Below are 21,068 nucleotides of genomic sequence, written 5' to 3'. Positions count from 1 at the left end.
CTTAAAACAGACAAATTCAACAAATATTCAAATAGTGTAGGTTTATTCATGAACAAGAAGAAAACTAAAGTAATGAGAATAAATCAAAAGAAAAATGACAAAATTAAAATCGAAAATCACGAAATAGATGACATAGAATCATTTAGCTATTTAGGTTCTATTGTAGATAAAAAAGGTGGAAGTAGCGAAGATATTAGACAGAGAATAATCAAAGCAAGAACATGTTTTAAGGGATTACATAAATTTTGGAGAGAGTCAAATATTGAAATAAAGACAAAAATAGTTGTTTACAAAGCTATTGTTAGAGCAGTACTATTATATGGCGCAGAAACCTGGAAACAGACTAAGATCGAAATACAAAAATTAGAAACCTTTCAAAACAAATGTTTAAGATTTATTTTTAAAATTTTCTGGCCTTACAAAGTATCAAGCCAAAATCTATTAAAGAAAGCTAAAATAAAAACAATAGAAGATGAAATTAAAAAACGAAGATGGAGCTGGCTCGGACATATCCTTAGAATGCCCAAAGAAAAAATTACATCTGTTGCGCTTACATGGGCCCCTGATGGTAAAAGAACAAGAGGAAGACCCAGACTTACCATCCAATGCATGTTTTTGGGCGAATTAAAAGAATGTAGAATATCTGGCTGGGAGGAAGCAAGATCTATTGCTAGAGACAGGAGGCGTTGGAGGGATATGCTAGAGGCCTTGAGTGCCCAATGGCACGTAGAGGATAAGTAAGTAAGTAAATACAAAATAATCATAAGGCGATTATTCAACATTTAAACAAATAAACAGCCAAAATAAGTGATAACGCTCAAAGGACATTGGAGGTAGTTTTTTTCGTTAGGTAAAGGATATTAAAATTTGGTTATGGTGTTCTTTTTTTCTTTTTTTTGTCCCTTCCCTTTTATAAATATATATTGAGGGAGTATAAACGTATGAAAAGCACAGTGAACGAACGAAAGTTTCCATTGACATTTATCAAAAAAAAAATTGAATTTCCCGGAGAAAAATCTTACTTTAATCTTATTAAATTCTATATTTTTATTTCAAATCATTCATTTTGATAAGTGACAATCTGTGAATGCTTTTTGAGTGGAAGAAGGTTGCATGTGCACTTGGAAACAAATAGTCAACTATCAGAAGAAATGGATACATATTAATTTCTGATGCGCTAAGATGCTAATCTGAACATTAAGTCGCAATCAGTGCAAATAATCTAACGGAATTCATAAATTTCTTCAATTAGAAGTCTATGAATAGGAAATAACAGCTAAGCTGATCATTTTTACTATTTAATCCTAAAGGCTAAAACTAATCTTCGCAAATTCTTTAAAATATCGTTAAGTAGCTTTATCACTTAGCTCTTCGTAAACTTTTAACAGCACTTGTTGTTGAATAAAAGTTTCTCTCAGTGAAGAAGAGTGGAGAAGAATTAAATCATTGTTGCATATATCTTTACAATTAAAAACAAGTAAAATGATAAAAGTCAACTATGGCTTCTTTCATTGAGGTGACGTTATTTACGACCCTACTCATATTATTCATAAAAAATATTCAGGAACATTTACAAAATTTAAATTCTTTTGATTTAACCTGTTAAATAAATAGCTCATTTTTTTTCTATTTATAAGATATTTATGTATCATTTTAATTTATTTATTATAAACGACAAAAATTCAAAAATACTATTTTACTTTGTGACATTGAAATAAATGTACACTCACAAAATAAAGAATACTCAATAAACACTCACGAAATTTATGAATCCTGAATTTAATTTCTTCATTGGAAATACTAATAAGTCATTATGTGCACCATTAAATAATCTTTCAGTAAATGTATGGAGCCAAAAATATTAGAAATTAAAAGAATTTAAGAAGAAGAAAAAATCTGAGCACTTTACATCATTGTGCTCTAATTTTCAGTAAGCTTTTTACTTATTCAAATCCTTAACTTCAGTAAGTTTATCATTTAATCGGAACTAGCATTTTAGTATTTTAAATTCGTATGAATTTATATTTGTTTCAAAATTCGAATTTTTTGAACACTGTATGGAATATTTTTCGAAAAAGACCAAGAAGAATATATAATTAAGTGGCAAAATTTTACTTTGTGTTATAAAAAAGTTCTAGAATTCACAAACAACATGACTTCTGCTTTTAATTTCTGTATTGAAAATATTATTTTCCATTAAACGATTCGTCAGCAAAAATGCTGATCCTAAAATAGTTTGAAATTTATACATTTAAAACATTTATGGAAAGGCAATTCTCTGTGCACTTAACATCATTGTGCTCTAAATTACTCTATTTTTTTTTACTTAGTATGATCTTTAACTATCAAAATATATACTCGTTGAATTTATCATTTATTGGAAGTTAGTGTTTTAGCATTTTAAATCCGTATGAATTTATGTTTATTTTAAAACTTGAATTGTATCACTTTCAGCACTGTATGGAATATTCTTTAAAGAAAACCAAGAAGCTGCTTTCTCTGCTTATTATGTATGGTATTCCTTAGGCCTATGTTTATCCTTAGCAATCTCTGGATATTTTTGTATTTTTGAAAAAATGTGTGCCTTACTTGTTGTATCTATTATTGGATTTATTGGATACGTCATTGTCGAAAAAAGACATAAAAGAAAGTATTTCATGAAATAAATACGCTTTTTTTTTGTTTGTTTTATTATTAATTAAAAGCTATTTGTGACTATACTTGGAAAAGAAATGTTTAATCTAAGTATTTACCAACTACATATAAATGCGTGTGATATTTATAGCATGCGACATTTTTTGACGAACATCGCAATGTTTGTTTCCTTTCACTATACAGAGACGTGATAATGAAGATTTAACACAACTTTAAATGCAAATCTCGAAAATAATTACAATACAAATTGCTATACTATACGTATAAGTTAATTACACTGGCATTGTGGAAGTCACTGGTACTAATGAAGATTTAACGAAGTGAATAATGAAGATTTAACACAACTTTAAATCTAAATCTCGAAAATAATTACGATACAAATTATTATACTATACATATAAAATAATTACGTTGGTATTGTGGAACTAATTGCTAAACTATTAGTGACGCCAATGATTCTTAATATATTGTCGCAATAGGTGGCATAGGGAACGTAGAATTATATCTACTCAGAGAAAAAAAAATCTGGTAAAATTACCGTACTGTATGGTAATGACATTTCTGGTAAAATTAAACACATAATTCTGGTAAGAAAAACCAAATGCATTTAAAACCAAATGCATAAACCATTCATTTTGGTAATTTTTTCGTTTATATGTCAATCGTTTACTAGAACTTTTGGTTTTCTAAATTACAATTTTAAAAACCACGCAGTTAGCAAAAAATGGAAAGTTAAAAGTGAAATTCGACCGTATGATGATGATAATGATGATATGATGATATGAAATGATATGAAGCAAAATAAAATGCATTTATAAGTACAAAATATAATACACTCCTAGAATAAGAAATTTTCAAGAAAAAGTGTTTAACATAAGTTGTATGTTCTCTTTCAATTGTATGTGATTCCTTATTGTATGTGAAGTAGCAGAATATGGGAACTAGTAGTGATTTTAACCGTCATTTGTCCTCATCACTGTCATCCGTCATCATTCATCATCCATCATCCTTCAGCCATCATTTATGATCCTTCATGCATCATTCATCACCCATCATTAAGCAACCATCATTCATCATCATCAGTGTGTTTCTCATAATATCTGCATACTGCTTCATTTTCAAAAGTTTACTTTGTCTAAAAGTAGTGTTGAAAAAAGATACATTTAAGAACTAATACTTATTGACTGGAGTTCTTTTATAGACACCCTGTATTTTATTACCCATTGGCAGGATCGGTCTTGTTTTGAGTTTGATGACGTGCGCATCTAATTTGGAAGTTATCACACTTTTCAATTGTGTTCAAGAGTAATAGTAAACAGTGAGCATGCGCCGTCATTGCATGCGGGACCGCTGTTGTTTGATAATTTTTTTAGAATTCTTTTTTTCAGTTTAAATTCTTTTATGCATTAAGTTGGGGAGTTTATTTTTGAGATATGGGACCAGAGAGATCCATAAATACTTCCTGAGTTGTGAATAAAGGAGAATTTCATCATTTGAGCGATATTTTTGTTTTTATTGCTTTAATTAAAAATCAGAAATTCTAACCTACAGTTCAAAACTGGATCGTTTTCAATACTAATTCAAGTGAATATGACAAATAAAGAGGGTCCCAAGCTGATTGACACTGCCCCTAGGTTTGAGTTGAAGCAAGAAAAAAAACGATGCCTAAATATACCGAGGCGTTTATGAGTGTATTTTCAGCTACCATGCTCCTTTATACGGTAGAATGTTAAAAAAATAAAAAATTAGACAACAACCATTTTGGCAATGGATAACCTGTGACTGCGAAAAGGCGATCACAATTTTTTTTGTTCTAGTTTGATGACAAAGATATTTTTTAGAATTTTTAAGGTTTGTCTGTTGAACCTAAAAATATAACTAATAATGTCTAATGCAAATGAAATGGAAATCAATATGTATTTTATTTATTTATTTATTTAATGTATATTTCAAGTATTTACTATTACCAATATTAATCAGGAATCATTGGTGTCAATAATTATGTGAAGATTTTTATATATATATAATTTTAGATTCAACGTAACAATTTTCCAACATATATACAACAACAAGTTTTACGCGTTCTCTTACTTTTGTATGCCATCACATCTCTAAGATACTGTCACATATAACAGAACATATTCAAAACTATTCGTAACAAATTGATTACAAGAATATGTTTGTATATTTCACTCCACTAGTGTAATTTGAACAATTGGAATTACGTTTGCTTTGAAAGTTTAACATTCCTTTTGACAGCAGCTTTACACAATATCCGCACCCCTTGATATACAGAACTTTCTCGCCAGCACATTTTTACATAACTTTTTTAATTGCTCCTTTCAGTTATACATGATCCCTTTGCTTTGCAAGAATGGGTAACAGCAGAAGCAATATAACACAAACTGCAAACATTGAAGCCATTAAGTATAAAAGACCATCGTAAGATCCCATGGAACCTCGAAAGAAACCTATAAATTATAATTTACGGATTAATTTAAGTTAATATTTTTTTCTAAATCTTAAATATTGTAAATGCACTGTTTGAAATTCAATTCTAAAATTGCAGTAAAATAACCAGTAGTAGTCTGCCCATCCAATTAACAGTAAAGTTTATTGTTCGAAGCTTTTCTCTAACTTTACAGGTTTGAAACCCAGCTTACAAGTTAAAAATCCGTGAACACAGAATTATACTGTTTTGGAACTATTTATAATTAGCATAATTTTAAAACCGTAAAAATTAAATTTAACTGGTCAATGGAGTTAGGTTATGTAATGGCCTCTTGTTATGTAATGGTAATTAGAGATAAGTTATGGATCAATTGTGTTCTGTCCATAAGCCTGCAAGTGATGTCAACTATCGTGAAAGATCAAAAATGCTTGAATTTTTTGTGTTAAGCAGATCTATAGTGCTGCCATCTATGCGTGAATGAGAGTTTTGCATTCTAAAAACGCCAGAAGAGTGCAGGATAATGGAAACTCTTCATGTCTTGAAGGGATCAAAGAAATATTGTAGTGTCAACGCTGGAATTTGAACCAGCCAGTCATGAGATTCAACCGTTCATGGGATTGATCGGCGCTGTTGACCTTAGAGGAGAGATTTACTAATCCCTTATATCTCCTTTAAGATGTTGACCGGTCAATTGACCGGTGTTGGTATGTACCCAGCTGCTTGGAACTAAGTAGCTTCATAGGGTCGGCCAAGTTGGCTTGATTAAAGTTCTTGTTTTTTTACCCGTATTAGGGGAGCATAAACAATAAACTGTGTTTCGCACAGTTAAAAGATTTGAATACTATATTTTTCATGGCTATATATTATACGGTCTTGGCTAAATCTGGTAAAATAACAATAAAATAAATTGTAGTTTTACTATTTTATTCGATTAATTTCTAGCAGGATGCAATAAAAATAGCTTCTGTGTGAGCAACATTTTTTTCTCATGTTATAAAGTGATGGAGCAAGTATTTTTTTTTAATTATTATTAAAATTAGAGAAAATCCTTTTTTGAAATTAGGGAGTGACTTACCTCATTTAACTAACTAATTATTGATAAGTTGAACATAAAATATAAAATTTTATATTCTACTACACTTTATATTTACATTACAATTTAAAACCATATTTTTTTTTAAAAAAAAAAAAAAAAAAAGATAGACCTTACAATTTCAGATGTTTTTTTATAATCATGTATATCCTTCCGCTTCAGTTTCTCGGGAATTCTCATTTAAAAGTGGATATTTCCTTTAAAAAAACACGTAATTTATAATTGTAAAAGTATTTTTAAAACAAAACTGTTTTCTTACCTATAAGTAATGATGCAGAAAGACTCATTGGAGACATAATTATAAACCTAGATGCCAAGGCCATGGACCTATTTTCTTTCTTTATAAATTTAGTAATTAAAACTGGCATTGCAATAGTGATACCACCAAAAGTTAAACCCATCAATGAAATAATAGTAATGATCGAAAAGAATTCCGGCAACCATGCAAGCAACACAAATATGAATCCTGAGATTGCAAAACAGCAAACATTGAAGTTTTCCATTGTCATCAAGCCTTTATCAGTGATTAAACCTAAAGTTAACCTACCAATTGTATCAAAAAGAGACAAAGACATCACAAAATATGCTTCCAAATGTTGTTCAATTCTTTTGTCCCGAACGAAATCGACAATAATAGTATAAAATACTAGAATTACAAAACCGCTAACTCCTTGTATGAAAGCTAATGTTATGAACTCAGGACTCCAAAGAATTCTGAATTTCGAAAAAAGAGACTTTCCAGACGAGTTGAGACATCCACCTTTAAAATTTAATTCGGCATTTTTTACATTAGTCTTAAAGTGTTCATTTAGCGCTAGCTGTTTGCTATGGGGAGATTCTGATTTCCCTAACTCGTAAATAGAATTCGATTTAGCTTTGAGTAAATTTACAGTCTCGCAATTTTCTCTCTCAGATTTTTTCATATCAGTAAAGTGATTTTTTATATCTGAATCGTGATTTTCTGTATCAGCAATGTAGTTTTTCACACCAGTAACTTGATCTTCAATTTCTTGTTCTATTTTTACATTTTTTAATTGAATTTTAGAATTTTCATTGTCAGTCTGGCAGTCTGACATCAAATCAACTTTACAATCAGCTAATTCGGGAAATTTTTTTACAGGCCACATAACGAGATTTTTTCTATCAGCAACGGGGCATTTCATATCAGTAGTATCTTGCTTCATATTTGCATCCTTTAGTTGAATTTTAGAATTTCCATTGTCGGTCTGAAAGTTGGACAGCAAATCAACTTCACAATTAGAAACTTCACACAACTCTTCAAAAGACCTAGATATGCCTTGCATGGCAGCACGATCAGATATTCTCTTGTCTTCAGCTGCAGGTGCACGTTTGGTGTCAAGCAATGGTAAGAAATTGGCTCTTTTCTTTACTCTCTTTTGTTTTCTAAGCAGCATTGCTGCTGGCACACTGTTTAATAGCAATGCTGCCATTATGAGAAACGTACCGGATACTCCAAATTTTTTCAAAATTAAATCCAAGATTGGTGGAAAGAAGAAAGATCCAAGTCCACCTCCTGACGAAGTGATACCATATGCTATGCTGCGATGTTTTTTAAAATGTTGATTTATAATTTCAGGAATGAGAGCACATGACCATCCGTAACCGATACCTGGAATGACATTATTAACTATTTCGTAGAACAATTTTAAAACAAATACAGCACATTAAGTAAAAACGACACGTTTAAATGAAAATAAATATATTTCGGCAAGAGAAAAGCCCAAACGACTCCGAACTCTTGTTGAATTCATCATTTGTGTTAACTAGAGTGGGAGGTTTTCGTGGTTTTCCTCAACAGGTAAAGCAAATGCGGGTTAAGTCCATCAAAAAGTCCTCCACAAAGGCGAATTGCCCCCAATACTTGATCCAGGAGTTTCCCTGCCTTTTGGATTGGGTACAAAATTACAGTCTATGGAGTTGAGCATTAGTAGTCGTAAACATAAGACATTGCGTCGGCTGTTCACCGATGGTAAGGTAATATAAAATTTATAAAATAATTGCTGCATTATCTGAGCTCTTAAAAAGTTTCAAACATTGAGAATAAGGCAGTAATTTTGATAACTTTCATTTGGATGGAAAATTTGCCAAATTAGCAATTTTTTAAAAGAAGCTTAATTATTTTAAAAGCATTAATACTATTTCTCTGTTCTGAAGCCCAGATACCTCTTATGACAAGATGGTATATATTGTTTAAAATTATTGCTTTGATTCAAAAGTAAGGCTCTTAATCTGTGGTTCTTTTATTTTCTTTGGCGAAAGAGCTTCGATAAACCATGTTACAAGATATCTTAATTTTTTTCTAAATATCGCCAATTTAACGAGATTTTTCCATTTTTAATTAACGTTATTAAGATCAATCGAAAATGTTAAGATCAATGGATTATGATTAAGATCAATGGTTTATTAAGATCAATCAATCAGCATTTTTTGTAAACGCAAACAAGGCAGGAATTACTTTTTTAAAACTCGAAAAATTAGATCAAAAATACTTTTTACATATTGGAAACTGTTGCTTTTCTTCATAATGACATTTCATGATATTTTCTAATCCAGCAATCAGAGATTTGAGCGATGAACAAAACTTAGTAACTATGACTAGATACTTACAAAAAAGTATAAAAACCATATAATTTGGCGATTCAACCTTCAGAGAAAAGCCACAATCATTATTTTTTGCTAATTATTGTTAATACTTCTCCTAAGACAATCAATGATTTCCTTTACTTTTACATTTTTTTTAATATTTTGTCAAAATTCAGTTAGAAAACACTCTATGTAATAAATTTATTTTTAATTTCTGTAAAAAAATTATCTAACAGAAATATTTTAATTTTTTGTAAACCCAATTTTTTTAAAAATAAAAAGTTTCAGTATTATTCATTACCAATAAGCTTCTTTTTTTTCTACATTTATGCTAATTTTTCAAAAAAGCTATCTATTTCAATGAAATAAATTAATAAATAAAAGATAATTGAAAGAAGAATTTTCTTCAAAACGCCTCATCTCTTTAAAGATTATAATTGTATTTATCTTGCTTTTCCCTTCCTAATTTCATTAGAAATTTAAATTTTTTACCAAAGATTACACCCAGACATATATTTATTGTCATAACATCTTCCACAAAGAAACATCCTCCAACACCAACTGAACATAGTAAACATCCGAAAATTGTTACTCCTTGCAAGCCGATTCTATCACCAAAAGCTCCCGCAAACGGTCCTAGAAATTAAAATTATAGAATAAATCACAATGGCAGCTTTTACGTAAAACAATTCGAAATAACGCTTTAATTTTCTTTTAAAAAATATTACTCCAGTTAACCAAAAGTAAAAAAAAAATTAAGTATATTAGAAAGGAAAAATGATTTTTTTCGAACTATTAATAATAAAAAAAATCGTAGGATGCATTATTTTTGAGAGAATGAAATTTAAGTTGATTATAAAAGTGATGTGCCTTTCAATTTCAGGCTGGCGAGCAATACCGAGCAAGAGCCCATTGGGTCACGGTTCTTAAACTTAAATAATAATCAGTGTAATGAAAATCCTGCATTGGTATTTTACCTTAAAAACATCAGTGATGAATACCATGTATTTCCTTAAAAAAGACAACAATTCTACTCCCATAAACAGGCGGCTTGTAATTGAAGGTCTAGCATTCTGTGCTTATTGTTGCGCTTATAATAATCAGTGTAATGAAAATCCAGCAAGGGTACTTTACCTTTAAAAAAAACAGTGATGGATACCATGTATTTCACTAAAAAGGACAACAATTCTCCCACCATAAACAGGCAACTTGTAATTGAAGGTCTAGCACTGTGTACTTATTGTTGTACTTATAATAATCAGTGTAATGAAAATCCAACAATGGTATTTTACCTTAAAAAACATCAATGTGGACCATGTATTTCCCGAAAAAGATAACAATTCTCCCACCATAAACAGGCAACTTGTAATTGAAGGTCTAGCTCGGTATGCTTATTGTTGTGCTTATAATAATCAATGTAATGAATCCAATTAAATTTCTTAAACAAATAATTATGAATTCAAATTATAAACTGTACCTGATACACCTCTCAAAAACGCAGCTAGTACGAAAGGAAAAGAAGCTTCTTTCCTGGTCGTGTCATAACGATCTAGCAAAGACACAAAGATCTGTGCCCCAAGTCTTACGGGACACGATACTAACAAGGAAATCAGACTGCCTGCTAAAGCTACCACCCAACTGTAGCTGCTATCTACACCACTCATGTCGTCAATTCGATAATAATCCAACCAAGTCCTGAAAATGAATACATTATTAAAGTACTTATAATTAGCTAGGTCTGCAAAATTTAGACTAATTTTTCCGAATTCATGTATGTACGCTTTTTATACTTCTTCCCACTCGTGTCAAAATCACGGAGTGAGATTTCATCTCCAAATTCTCGTGCCCGTGATATTTCCGGGCTAGAGTGTTTAAAAGTAATGCACCAAAAAGCTTTAACTCTCTGGTTCCCGAAATTCTCTACCTCCCTTAAATTGCAGAAACGCCGAAGAATTTGTTCACTAACTTCTTTACCCTTTTTCTCTGTAAGATATGATAGTCAACTCCCCATAACAATGGGAAGTGCTAAGGAGCTTCAGTTTTCTCATTTTATTGCTGAAAACTTACTAAAACTAAAATCAATACTTATTAAAAATACACTTTCATAAAATTTTTTTTAAAGAAAACATATATTTTTTCCAGAGGCAGTTTTTTAACGAATCATTATTATAAAATTTAACTGATTACTTTATTGATCGCTTACATAATTGTTTAATCGTAATAAATTTCATTTTCAGGATTAAAAGTTCACAATTTATTTTCTAACTTTGTTCTTTGAAATGTGGAAACTCGTCGTAAAAATAGAATTTATACATGCGGAAATTGAAATTATTTTAAATAGCGATAAAAAATGTTCAAAAGAATATAAAGATAATGAATATCATTTGCACTCAATCTCCCTAATTGAAAAGCTAAAGAAAGTATAATTTTTAATAAGTTAATAGTAAAAAGAGATTCATGTCAAATGAAATCTATACTATCGTTATACATTTTTAAAAAGATAGAAAAGAAAATGTTACATGTGCATATCATATAATTAATGTTTAGCTGGATATTTTGATGATCGAAAACGTTGATATTAATAGCTTTTTTTCTAAATTCAATTGCATAATTAATAAATTTAAAACATATTTGAAAAACTAATGGTTTTAAAATTTCAGTTGGGTGATTATTATATAGCAATAATTATTATAAGAGCATGCATATAATTATAAGTTGCATGCATATTATTGTGAAATACTTGTCGAAAATTAATTGATAATCACTTACCTTGAGGGATATTTCATTAATTAAGCATTTTTATTAATAAATAGTCCAATAACATTTTTCTCGATGTCCATGTCAGGTATTTAGTTTGGAATGTATCAGATGATCCTCAGGATATTCTTTAGTATTGCATATTATATTTATTAACAAAATTCAAGATTAAGAAATAAAGCTAAGCTTAATTTGGAATTTTTAAAGACAAAGATATATTTAAGCTGAAACTTCCAAGAAATAGGGACAAAATAAGAATTAATTTTTTTTTAAATTCTTTTTGAAGTGAAATAAGATATCAATTCGAATATTATTCTCAGTTATAAAATGAGTTGTAAGGAAGAAAAAATCCTTTCAATAGATTTTAATAATCTCTTTCTTTCTTCTTTACATAAAGGTGTAATTTGTTATGTTATTTTTTGATAGGATTAGTAATTAGATCGTTATATTACGGTATTGACCTCATAAATCTTTATTAAATTATAAAAGAAATCATAAAAGATTATAAAATTATAATACAATATAAAATTATTACAAATTATAAGATTATGAAAAAATTATTTTTTATTTTCTCTAACAACACATTTTTAACTGTAACTTTATTTGATTTCTGACTGCTAGCGCACGTTATTATATAACGCACGTCATGCTATTTTTTACCACGTTTATATAAACTTGCCTGCGTGTATGTCTGTCCGGGTGGAATTTTGTAATCGATTTTAAACTAACTTCCCGACTAGCTACAAACTTCAAATTTGGCACATAGTTCAGAATTGGATGACAATGCATGAAAATGAAGAAAAAAAAAGAGACACAAAGTAAAATAAAATTAAAATTTAGAAAAAATAATTATTTTCGAGATTGTCTTTTGTTGTCGATTCCATTATTTCAAATTATTACGTGTCAGGTGAAAATATTNATTTTTATTAATTAATAGTCCAATAACATTTTTCTCGATGTCCATGTCAGGTATTTAGTTTGGAATGTATCAGATGATCCTCAGGATATTCTTTAGTATTGCATATTATATTTATTAACAAAATTCAAGATTAAGAAATAAAGCTAAGCTTAATTTGGAATTTTTAAAGACAAAGATATATTTAAGCTGAAACTTCCAAGAAATAGGGACAAAATAAGAATTAATTTTTTTTTAAATTCTTTTTGAAGTGAAATAAGATATCAATTCGAATATTATTCTCAGTTATAAAATGAGTTGTAAGGAAGAAAAAATCCTTTCAATAGATTTTAATAATCTCTTTCTTTCTTCTTTACATAAAGGTGTAATTTGTTATTTTTTAATAGGTGTAATTTGTTATTTTTTAATAGGTGTAATTTGCTATGGGGACATGGGGGACTTTGTGACCCGACAGGTTTAACGCTCACCAGCCATCATTAACTACATCTTCAGTCGGCTGGATTGGAAGTGCTGTTTTCACGAATGTGTGTCCAGAGCCCTGTCAACCAGGCTATTCCGGCCAATGGTTATGTTATTAGCTAAAGTGACAAAACAATTAGTTAGGAAATGTTGCTGGAAAATATAACTTTGAAGGTGCCGGGCCACCTTTGTCGAGACCTACCGTACTTTTCTATCAGTGATGTTACAAGATTGACCATAACAAATAAGATGCCGTCACAATTCTTAGATTAGCATGAGAGCTTGGCAAATTGGTTTTCTTTACATCGATTTTCACCCCACCTTGTGTCTTAAACTGGTCCCATTCCCTCAGTTCAATAAGAAGTGGAAGTTTGTTAAAATGATAAAGAATCGGCAAAGTCAAGATTGGATAAAGAAAAAGTGGGGTGAAAATGATAGATAAATAAAAAATATATTCCATTATTATAAATTATTAGAAAATTAATTTTTTGTTCAATTTTATACTAAGTTTCTGTGACTACCTAGATTTCTCGATAATTTAAATAGCATTAATTTAAAATAATTTTGATTAAAAATCACTTCACCCTATTTATTCATTCATTTAATTGAAAAGACATTAGTTTTTTGTACAACAGTTTTAATTAATATCCAAAAAAAATAATTCAAATTGATAATTTGATTTATCAATTCGACTTTATTTAAGCTTGAATATCTGTGAGAAAATTTATTATCCTTAATAACATTTTCTTTAATTATTATTTAAATGAAAACCAATTAAGATAATTACTTAAATTATAATGACCACATTTGTCAAAAACTATCAATCTTTTAATTACTACATTTTTGAAATAATTTTTTTAGGATTTCAAAACTCTATGAACTATTATCATTCTGTTGTATCTAAGTTTCTTAAACATATGGAAACAAATTTTTAGCCGGAAAAAAAAACAAATGCAACGCACTAAGAATTTTTTAAACGCATTTTTCGAAGAACGCTCTGATATATTTTACGACACTGTTGACATCATCACTAATGCAAATTCTGCTTTGAATTTTCTCAAAATGTTATAAACTATTATATTGTTGTTTGAACCAAGGTTGAAATTCTTATTAAAGAGTTAGTAGATTTAAAGATAAATTCAAATCACTTACCATAATTGTGTAAATTTTGGTTCTTTCTACTTGATGCTAAATATTCAGCAGAATTAAAAATATAAAAAAGTTTTTCAAAGCAAAAAAAAAACGAGTCATACTATGAAGGAAATGATATTCAATTAAAAATGAATGCAAAATATGTTTTGGGCATAAACTTTAAAAACCACTTTTTTCTTTTCTTGTCATTCTTTTTAATTGCAACATTGTAACTTTAGAGTTTAATTCGTAAACATCATTTTACATCATGCTTAGTTCAATTAAATATAGACGATATCAAACAATTTTTTTGAAAATAAATAAATCTATTCAACATGAATTTCCATCGTTAGTGATCTATTTCTTTAGTTTCCTGAAGCAATATATAAATTTTAAATTAATTATGCTGCGATGAGCATTGATTAATTAAAAAATATGTGAAATTGATGTATTTGAGTTTGCTAAACAATTTAGAGAATTTTTTAAAGAGTTCTAGAACCAATAGCCTTATTTGTGAGCAGCAAAACAATTATCATATTAGTCACATATACTTACACGCACAGTACACGCACTTGTACTAAAATCTAGATGGTGCTTATATTCCTCAATTTTAAGTAATTTCTAGCTTCCTAAATTATCTAAGGAGAAAAAAATTCTTGTAAAATTTCCATACTGTGGTCATGACATTTCGGTCTTCTTGTCTTCAAAAAAAGAATAAGAATTAAGAAAAATAAAAATAAAGAAATAAAGCATTATTTTGGTATTAAAATCGAAAATATGGTATTTAAACAGTAGTTTTGGTCATCTTTAGCTCATATGAGCAAATATACCACTAAATATAATATACAACTACGAATATATGAAATTTTAAAAAAATAAAAAATCAAATACAAATAAAATGTTTCCGAATCTATTGGTTTTAGACATTAAATAAATGCGGAAACAAATTCTACAACTACGGAATCAGTTGTTTTTTGTCAAATATTTATGTAGCAAAATTCTTATAGAAGAAAAATCTATTACTATTACTTATACTATTTACTTTTACTTATAAAATGAAAGAATAAAACCTTCTATATCACAAAAGCAAACCAATTACAATGAAAATTTTTATTTTGAAGTGAAAAGTCAGTTAAAAATGTAAAATTCTAAAATCTCACTCATTACACCAACAGAAAAACTAACTCCATAATTTGACATATTTTAAACCCAGATACAGTGGCAATAAGTTTCTCTCAAAAATTAGAATTAAATTAATATTAGAATAAAATATTAATGTATAGAAGTTTCTCTCAAAAATTAGAATTAAATTAATATTAGAATAAAATATCAATGTACAGAAGTTTCTCTCAAAAATTTTGTAACTAATGTTTCTTTAAATATGCAAAAAAAAGAGAACTCTTTATATCATTGTATCAGTACTATGATAATATCTGATTTATACCAGTAAATAATGTCACGAGCTCTGTAATATGAATATAAAAATATTTTCTGAACAACATGTAACATAAACTTATGTTGATATAATATTATTAAAATAATTATCTTTAAAAAATAAAGTTTTGTTACATGGTAATTGATATTTCATATTGTTAAATACATGGAAAAAGCTACATTAATATTATGTGAATCTCAAACATTCAGAAAAGAAATATACACACCTGCATATAGTCTCAAAGAATAATACAATTCCATCAATTTTAATGGTTTCGTGTTTTCGTAAATTAGATAAATCTTCCTTCACATAATTTAATGTAATATATTTCGCACTCATGTTATCAAAATAATTTATTATCTTTAAAAAATGAAATTTCATCTAAAGATATTTACATACGAGAAAAAGCAACATTAATATTATGTGAATCTGAAACATTCAGAAAAGAAATATTTACACCTACATATAGTCTCAAAGAATAACACGATTCCATCAATTTTTTTGGTTTCGTGTCTTCGTAAATTAAATAAATCTTCCTTTACATAATTAAATATAACATATTTCGCACTCATATTATCAAAATAATTCATTATTTTAAAAAAATGGAATTTCATCTAAAGATATTTACATACGAGAAAAATATTATGCGTTAATATTATGTGTATAATATTATGCGTTATTATAAATATTATGCGGGTCTCCAACATTCAAAAAAGAAACATATACACCTACATATAGTCTCAAAGAATAATACATTTTTATCAATTTTAAAGGTTTCGTGTTTATGTAAATAAGAAAAATCTTCCTTAACATAATGACATATAAAATATTTCATACTCATATAAAAATAATCAATTATCTTCCAAAAATGAGATTTTATCTAACGATATTTATATGCGAGAAAAAGGCAACTTAAATATTATACTGATCTGAAACATTCAGAAAAGTAATATACACATCTACACATAGTCTCAAAGGAAAATACAATATTCTCAATTTTTGTGGTTTCATGTTTACCATCGTCAATTTTTATGGTTATTATTCGAAAAACCTTTCTTAACACAAGTAGATATTTTTAACCAAATCTTAATTAAATAAAAATGTTCAGAAATTATGTTTGGAACTATGGGTGTTTATAATATAAACTAAAAATATGCCATTTATATCTTCAAATTAGTTGATTATAATATGTATTTATAAACCAGGAAAATTTTTTTGCATGTTAGTATAGCAGCAAAAGTAACAAAAATAATCTAAACACTTTTATTTTTAGAAATTAATAAAATATTTAATTCCATTCCAAAAAGGGACAATGTACGTAAAGGCATCTACAAATGAAATAAAGAAGATGTACATATATTATAGTGACTTTCGTAGAACAACGAACATACATAATATTTTATTTAAAATTTATACATATTTAAATACTTTTAATTCATTATATAAACACAAAATTTCTTTCAAAACTAGAACATAACTCGTATACCAATATCGAGAAAACTATCTTTTTTCAAAGATATGGTGCATTTAGTTACATTACGAAAGGAAAACTAGAAAAGAAAATAATTATATCAAAATATTATTAACTTCTGGCTGATATACTTAATGATGACCTTAGAGATGGTTGTAAGTATAAATTGCATTAAGTTCTATTAAATACATTTTAAACTTAAATATACGCAAAAAAAATAGTAATAATAAAAATAACAATTAATAAAAAAACATTTAATTCTGTTGTTTGAAAATATGTAATTGTAGACAATGCTTCTTAAATTTAAGAAAACAAATTTAAAAATAGGAAAATAAGTTAATTCATACATTATGTTTTCGAAACTGGTAGATAAATAACACGTTTAAAATTTCAGAAACTATTTTATTAAATGAAAAAGCATATGTCATATGCTGGATGAATTGCGCACAAATAGTATTAAAATGAATTACTAAAAATATGAAAATTAAATTTCATATGTATTTGAAATAACGTCAAAAAAAAATTAAATGATTAATTTCTGCTTTTAACAACAACTAAACATTTTTAAAAAGTTACATCTGAATACTACACTCTATAACAAAAATCGACTCACCAAGAAGCAATCATCCGATTGCTTTGAAATTTCGTCTGTATGAATGTTTTGAACAGATATGACTGGAAGATGCCGACTGGGGTCGTATAGTCTTTAGCGACGAATCCCGCTTCCAACTGTGTCCTGACGATCATCGAAGGCGTGTTTGGAGACGCACAGGGCAGAGAGGGATCCTGCCTTCACTCTTGCCCGCCACACCGGCCTTCAACAAGGCATTATGATCTGGGGTGCCATTTCCTTTGACAACCGGACCCCTTTGGTCGTCATTAGAGGTACACTTACTGCACAGCGATACGTCGACGACATCCTAAGACCTGTTTTGATACAGTTCCTTTTGCAGCGCTTTGGGCTGGCTTTTCAGCAGGACAATGCCAGACCACATACGGCACGTGTTGCTATGAACTGTCTGCAAGCTTGTCAAACTCTTCCTTGGCCTGGCAGATCACCAGATCTCTCTCTCATCGAGCATGTCTGGGATATGATGGGAAGGCGATTGCATCTGGCACGGAATGTTGATGACATCGTTCGACAATTGGATCGAATTTAGCGGGAAATACCGCAAGAGACCATCCGGGAGCTTTATCGGTCTATGCCACGCCGTGTGGCAGCTTGCATCCAGGCTAGAGGCTGGTCAACACCTTACTGAACTTGTTACTGTAACTCTGCAATAAATTATTCAATTGTTCTGAAATTTTAATCATTTACTATTCTGTACATTCTCTTCCTATCCACCAATTTTCGTCTCAATTGGACAACTTCTTCTTGGTGCGTCGATTTTTTTGTTATTGAGTGTAGATATATCAATACTTTTATTTAATATGACATAAAATACGTTTTCATTACTTTAAATCAATGTATTTAACAAATGAAGATTTTCATTAACAAAATAATACTAAGTGAGAAAGTTCGGTAATAAAATAAATAACATTTAAATGTTTATAATACAGAAAATAAATTTAACTTACTTTTTAGTGAAGACAAGGAAAACTGATATTTCATTACGTTGTAAAATTTAGTCGAAAACTGTTTTATTTTTGTTGTAAATTTAAATTTTGTCTTTTGAAATTATTTAATTTACAGGACTCTTTAGTCATTAAAGCATGTTTTACACAAACAAAGTTGACAAATTTCACATTCCCATGAGCTTTGAAAACTTCTATTGCTCATAGGTTTTGGACCTAATTTTTTTTTATGACACGTACGTTTTCTTCCATCTATTTTCGTGCGTTTGTGAGTGTACTCTTTTGTTGGATGTAATTCTGAGGAAACCCTTGTGCTATTACTTAAACAATATTGTACTCCAATTAAATTTAACATAATGTCATATAAGTTGGCATTATTTTTTGTTGAAGGTGAATTAGTTGTGATTTGCAATACATGACCATTATTTACAGCATTGTCGAGAAGAAATTAAATAAATATTTCCATCATTTTAAGGTTTTCCTTGATATGGAAAAATATTTTCTCTTTTGATCTGCTAAATTTACTCCTTTCATATAATTGTTATAATTTATGAACGAAGATGAGCAAGCTAATTCTCTATACTCATCTTCTTTTTTCTCTGAATAGCGTTGCATTCATACGCTGGGTTTGTGGAAAGCATATAAGTTTACTTTTCATCAAGCAATGCAGTGCGCAATAAATTTGCACTGCATAACTTTGCTTGTTATTGTTATCCTCACTCAGAACAATTTTTTTCATATTATTTGGAAGGTTTTTACGTTTCATATTTAAAGTCCCACAAGCATATAATCCTATTTTGTTTAAGTCTATCATCAAAGAGACTCTAGTAAATACCCGATCACAGTATAAGTGGTGATGTTTTTAAAAGAATTTGCTAAAAATTCAACTACGTCATATCCCAGTCCTAGGTTAGACCTTACTATGTTGTCCTCTTTCCCGCATAGAAGGTAAATTTAAGATTAAAGCTGAGTTTCGATGCGCAAAACATTCACATCTTCAAACCTCCTTTTGTTGGCTTCATGGGCATATATAGGATTATTTCAACTCTTTCCTTGATATTAATTTAAGCCTCAGCAACAGAAAGGTCTTGGTAAGGAGTAAAATGACTAGGGAAAGTTCTCTGCAAATTTTCAGAAAATGGTTCAACTTTTCGTGATTTTTATCGTCACTCTACAATTTTTTTTCCCGACTAGAAATATGGAAAAAATTACTTTTTGTCTCCCAACATTGGGCGGGTACTCCAATAGTCTGTTAATCGAGGTCTTCTCGCTTCACTCAGGGTGAGTTAAATTCCCGGAGTTCTCAAATGATTTCGATCGGCTTCCATTCTTTCGCTTTGCTTTGATATTTTGACAAAAATAGAGCATACTTGTTGGTATTTACTTTTATATTTTCACGCAAATCATCAGTGAAAAATAGTTTTAAATAATCCAGTACAGTGGAACCTAGTGGTAAGTCATGCACCAGGTTCCAACATTAATTATTTATTATTATTATTAAATTTGTATTCAATTATCAAGTTGTATGATGCATAATTCACCCATTCTATCTGCATATTTTCATTAAATTCAGCATTATTCTCTGCTGATGATAAGGAAAAATCCAAATCCTCAGTAGAATGATCATCATCAATAGTTTCTACATCATTCAATTCAGTGTTATCATCAGATGAATTGAAATCTGATTCATATGTTTCAGCATTTATTAAAATATCGATTTCAGCCTGCTTTAAACCTCGTTGAACCATTTAATTTTTCTGGAAAAACTCAAGACGATATGAATCGCTTTTTTGAGGAAGATGTAAAGTAAAAAACTACTGGCCAGATTACTTTCCTTTATCCAATAGAATTGCATAATACGAGGGCACAATAAGGTGTCAAAAGATACCGCAATCCTTTTTTAAGAACTTGAGCAATTAGTTGAAGCCAAGATCACCCATGAGACTCTAAAGTGTGTGAAGCTCATGTCCGTAACATAATACTCTTATACCATCGGTCACTATCGACAAATGACTAAATGCAATACAATAAATTTATTTTACATGTAAAACAAAAGATTTTTAAACTCAAACCCATAAAATATTCTAGACTTTTTAATTCAAAAAATCAACAATTCTTTTTAAAAAAAACTTTATCAATTTCGACAGTGTTTTTCATTCGCTTAATTTTCCTGTCCTATATATTTGCGATTTCTAATATGAGTACTTTTGTGACTTCAACTTCAAGATTTTCATATTTAAGATATATATTGATTGGAAGAAGCAGCATTAACATGTATTTTAGGTCTATAGATAGAAAAAGAAAATTTTGGAAAATTTCCAAAAAATCTATTTATAAGATGCAATTCAGTGCTATTCAAACTATCTTAAACTGTGAACACTTGTCGTGAGTTTAAGACGTAATAACACCGTCTTATGCTATTTACTTTCTAATCAGCATATTTACATAGACAAATTTTTTTTGTTTACTCATTAGTTTTCATGGATGGCTAGTTGTATTCACAAATATATATATATATAT

General features: G+C 29.0%; 2 protein-coding genes across 2 annotated transcripts in view; one reads left to right on the top strand and one right to left on the bottom strand.

Annotated features, from left to right (window-relative positions):
* Positions 1-2,681, top strand: part of LOC107456027 (protein unc-93 homolog A-like) — a gene marked incomplete in the record, with an annotated part of 16,211 nt that extends 13,530 nt beyond the window's left edge. The window contains 1 exon segment of the mRNA XM_071181395.1: positions 2,453-2,681. Within this exon segment, the coding sequence (XP_071037496.1) occupies positions 2,453-2,666 (214 nt within the window).
* Positions 2,682-4,821: 2,140 nt separating this feature from the next.
* On the bottom strand, positions 4,822-14,203 carry LOC122270030 (uncharacterized). Its single transcript, XM_071180896.1, has 5 exons — positions 14,089-14,203; positions 10,282-10,499; positions 9,297-9,440; positions 6,460-7,830; positions 4,822-5,126 (listed from the first exon to the last, which is right to left on the bottom strand). The coding sequence occupies exons 2-5, from the start codon at positions 10,466-10,468 to the stop codon at positions 5,002-5,004; spliced, it is 1,827 nt and encodes a 608-aa protein (XP_071036997.1). The 5' UTR covers positions 10,469-10,499; positions 14,089-14,203; the 3' UTR covers positions 4,822-5,001.
* Between the last annotated feature and the right edge of the window lie 6,865 nt (positions 14,204-21,068).

The sequence above is a fragment of the Parasteatoda tepidariorum genome, chromosome 5 (genome assembly GCF_043381705.1).
Source record: "Parasteatoda tepidariorum isolate YZ-2023 chromosome 5, CAS_Ptep_4.0, whole genome shotgun sequence".
Taxonomy (NCBI): Eukaryota; Metazoa; Arthropoda; class Arachnida; order Araneae; family Theridiidae; genus Parasteatoda; species Parasteatoda tepidariorum.
This window is presented reverse-complemented; position numbering and strand designations above follow the sequence as displayed.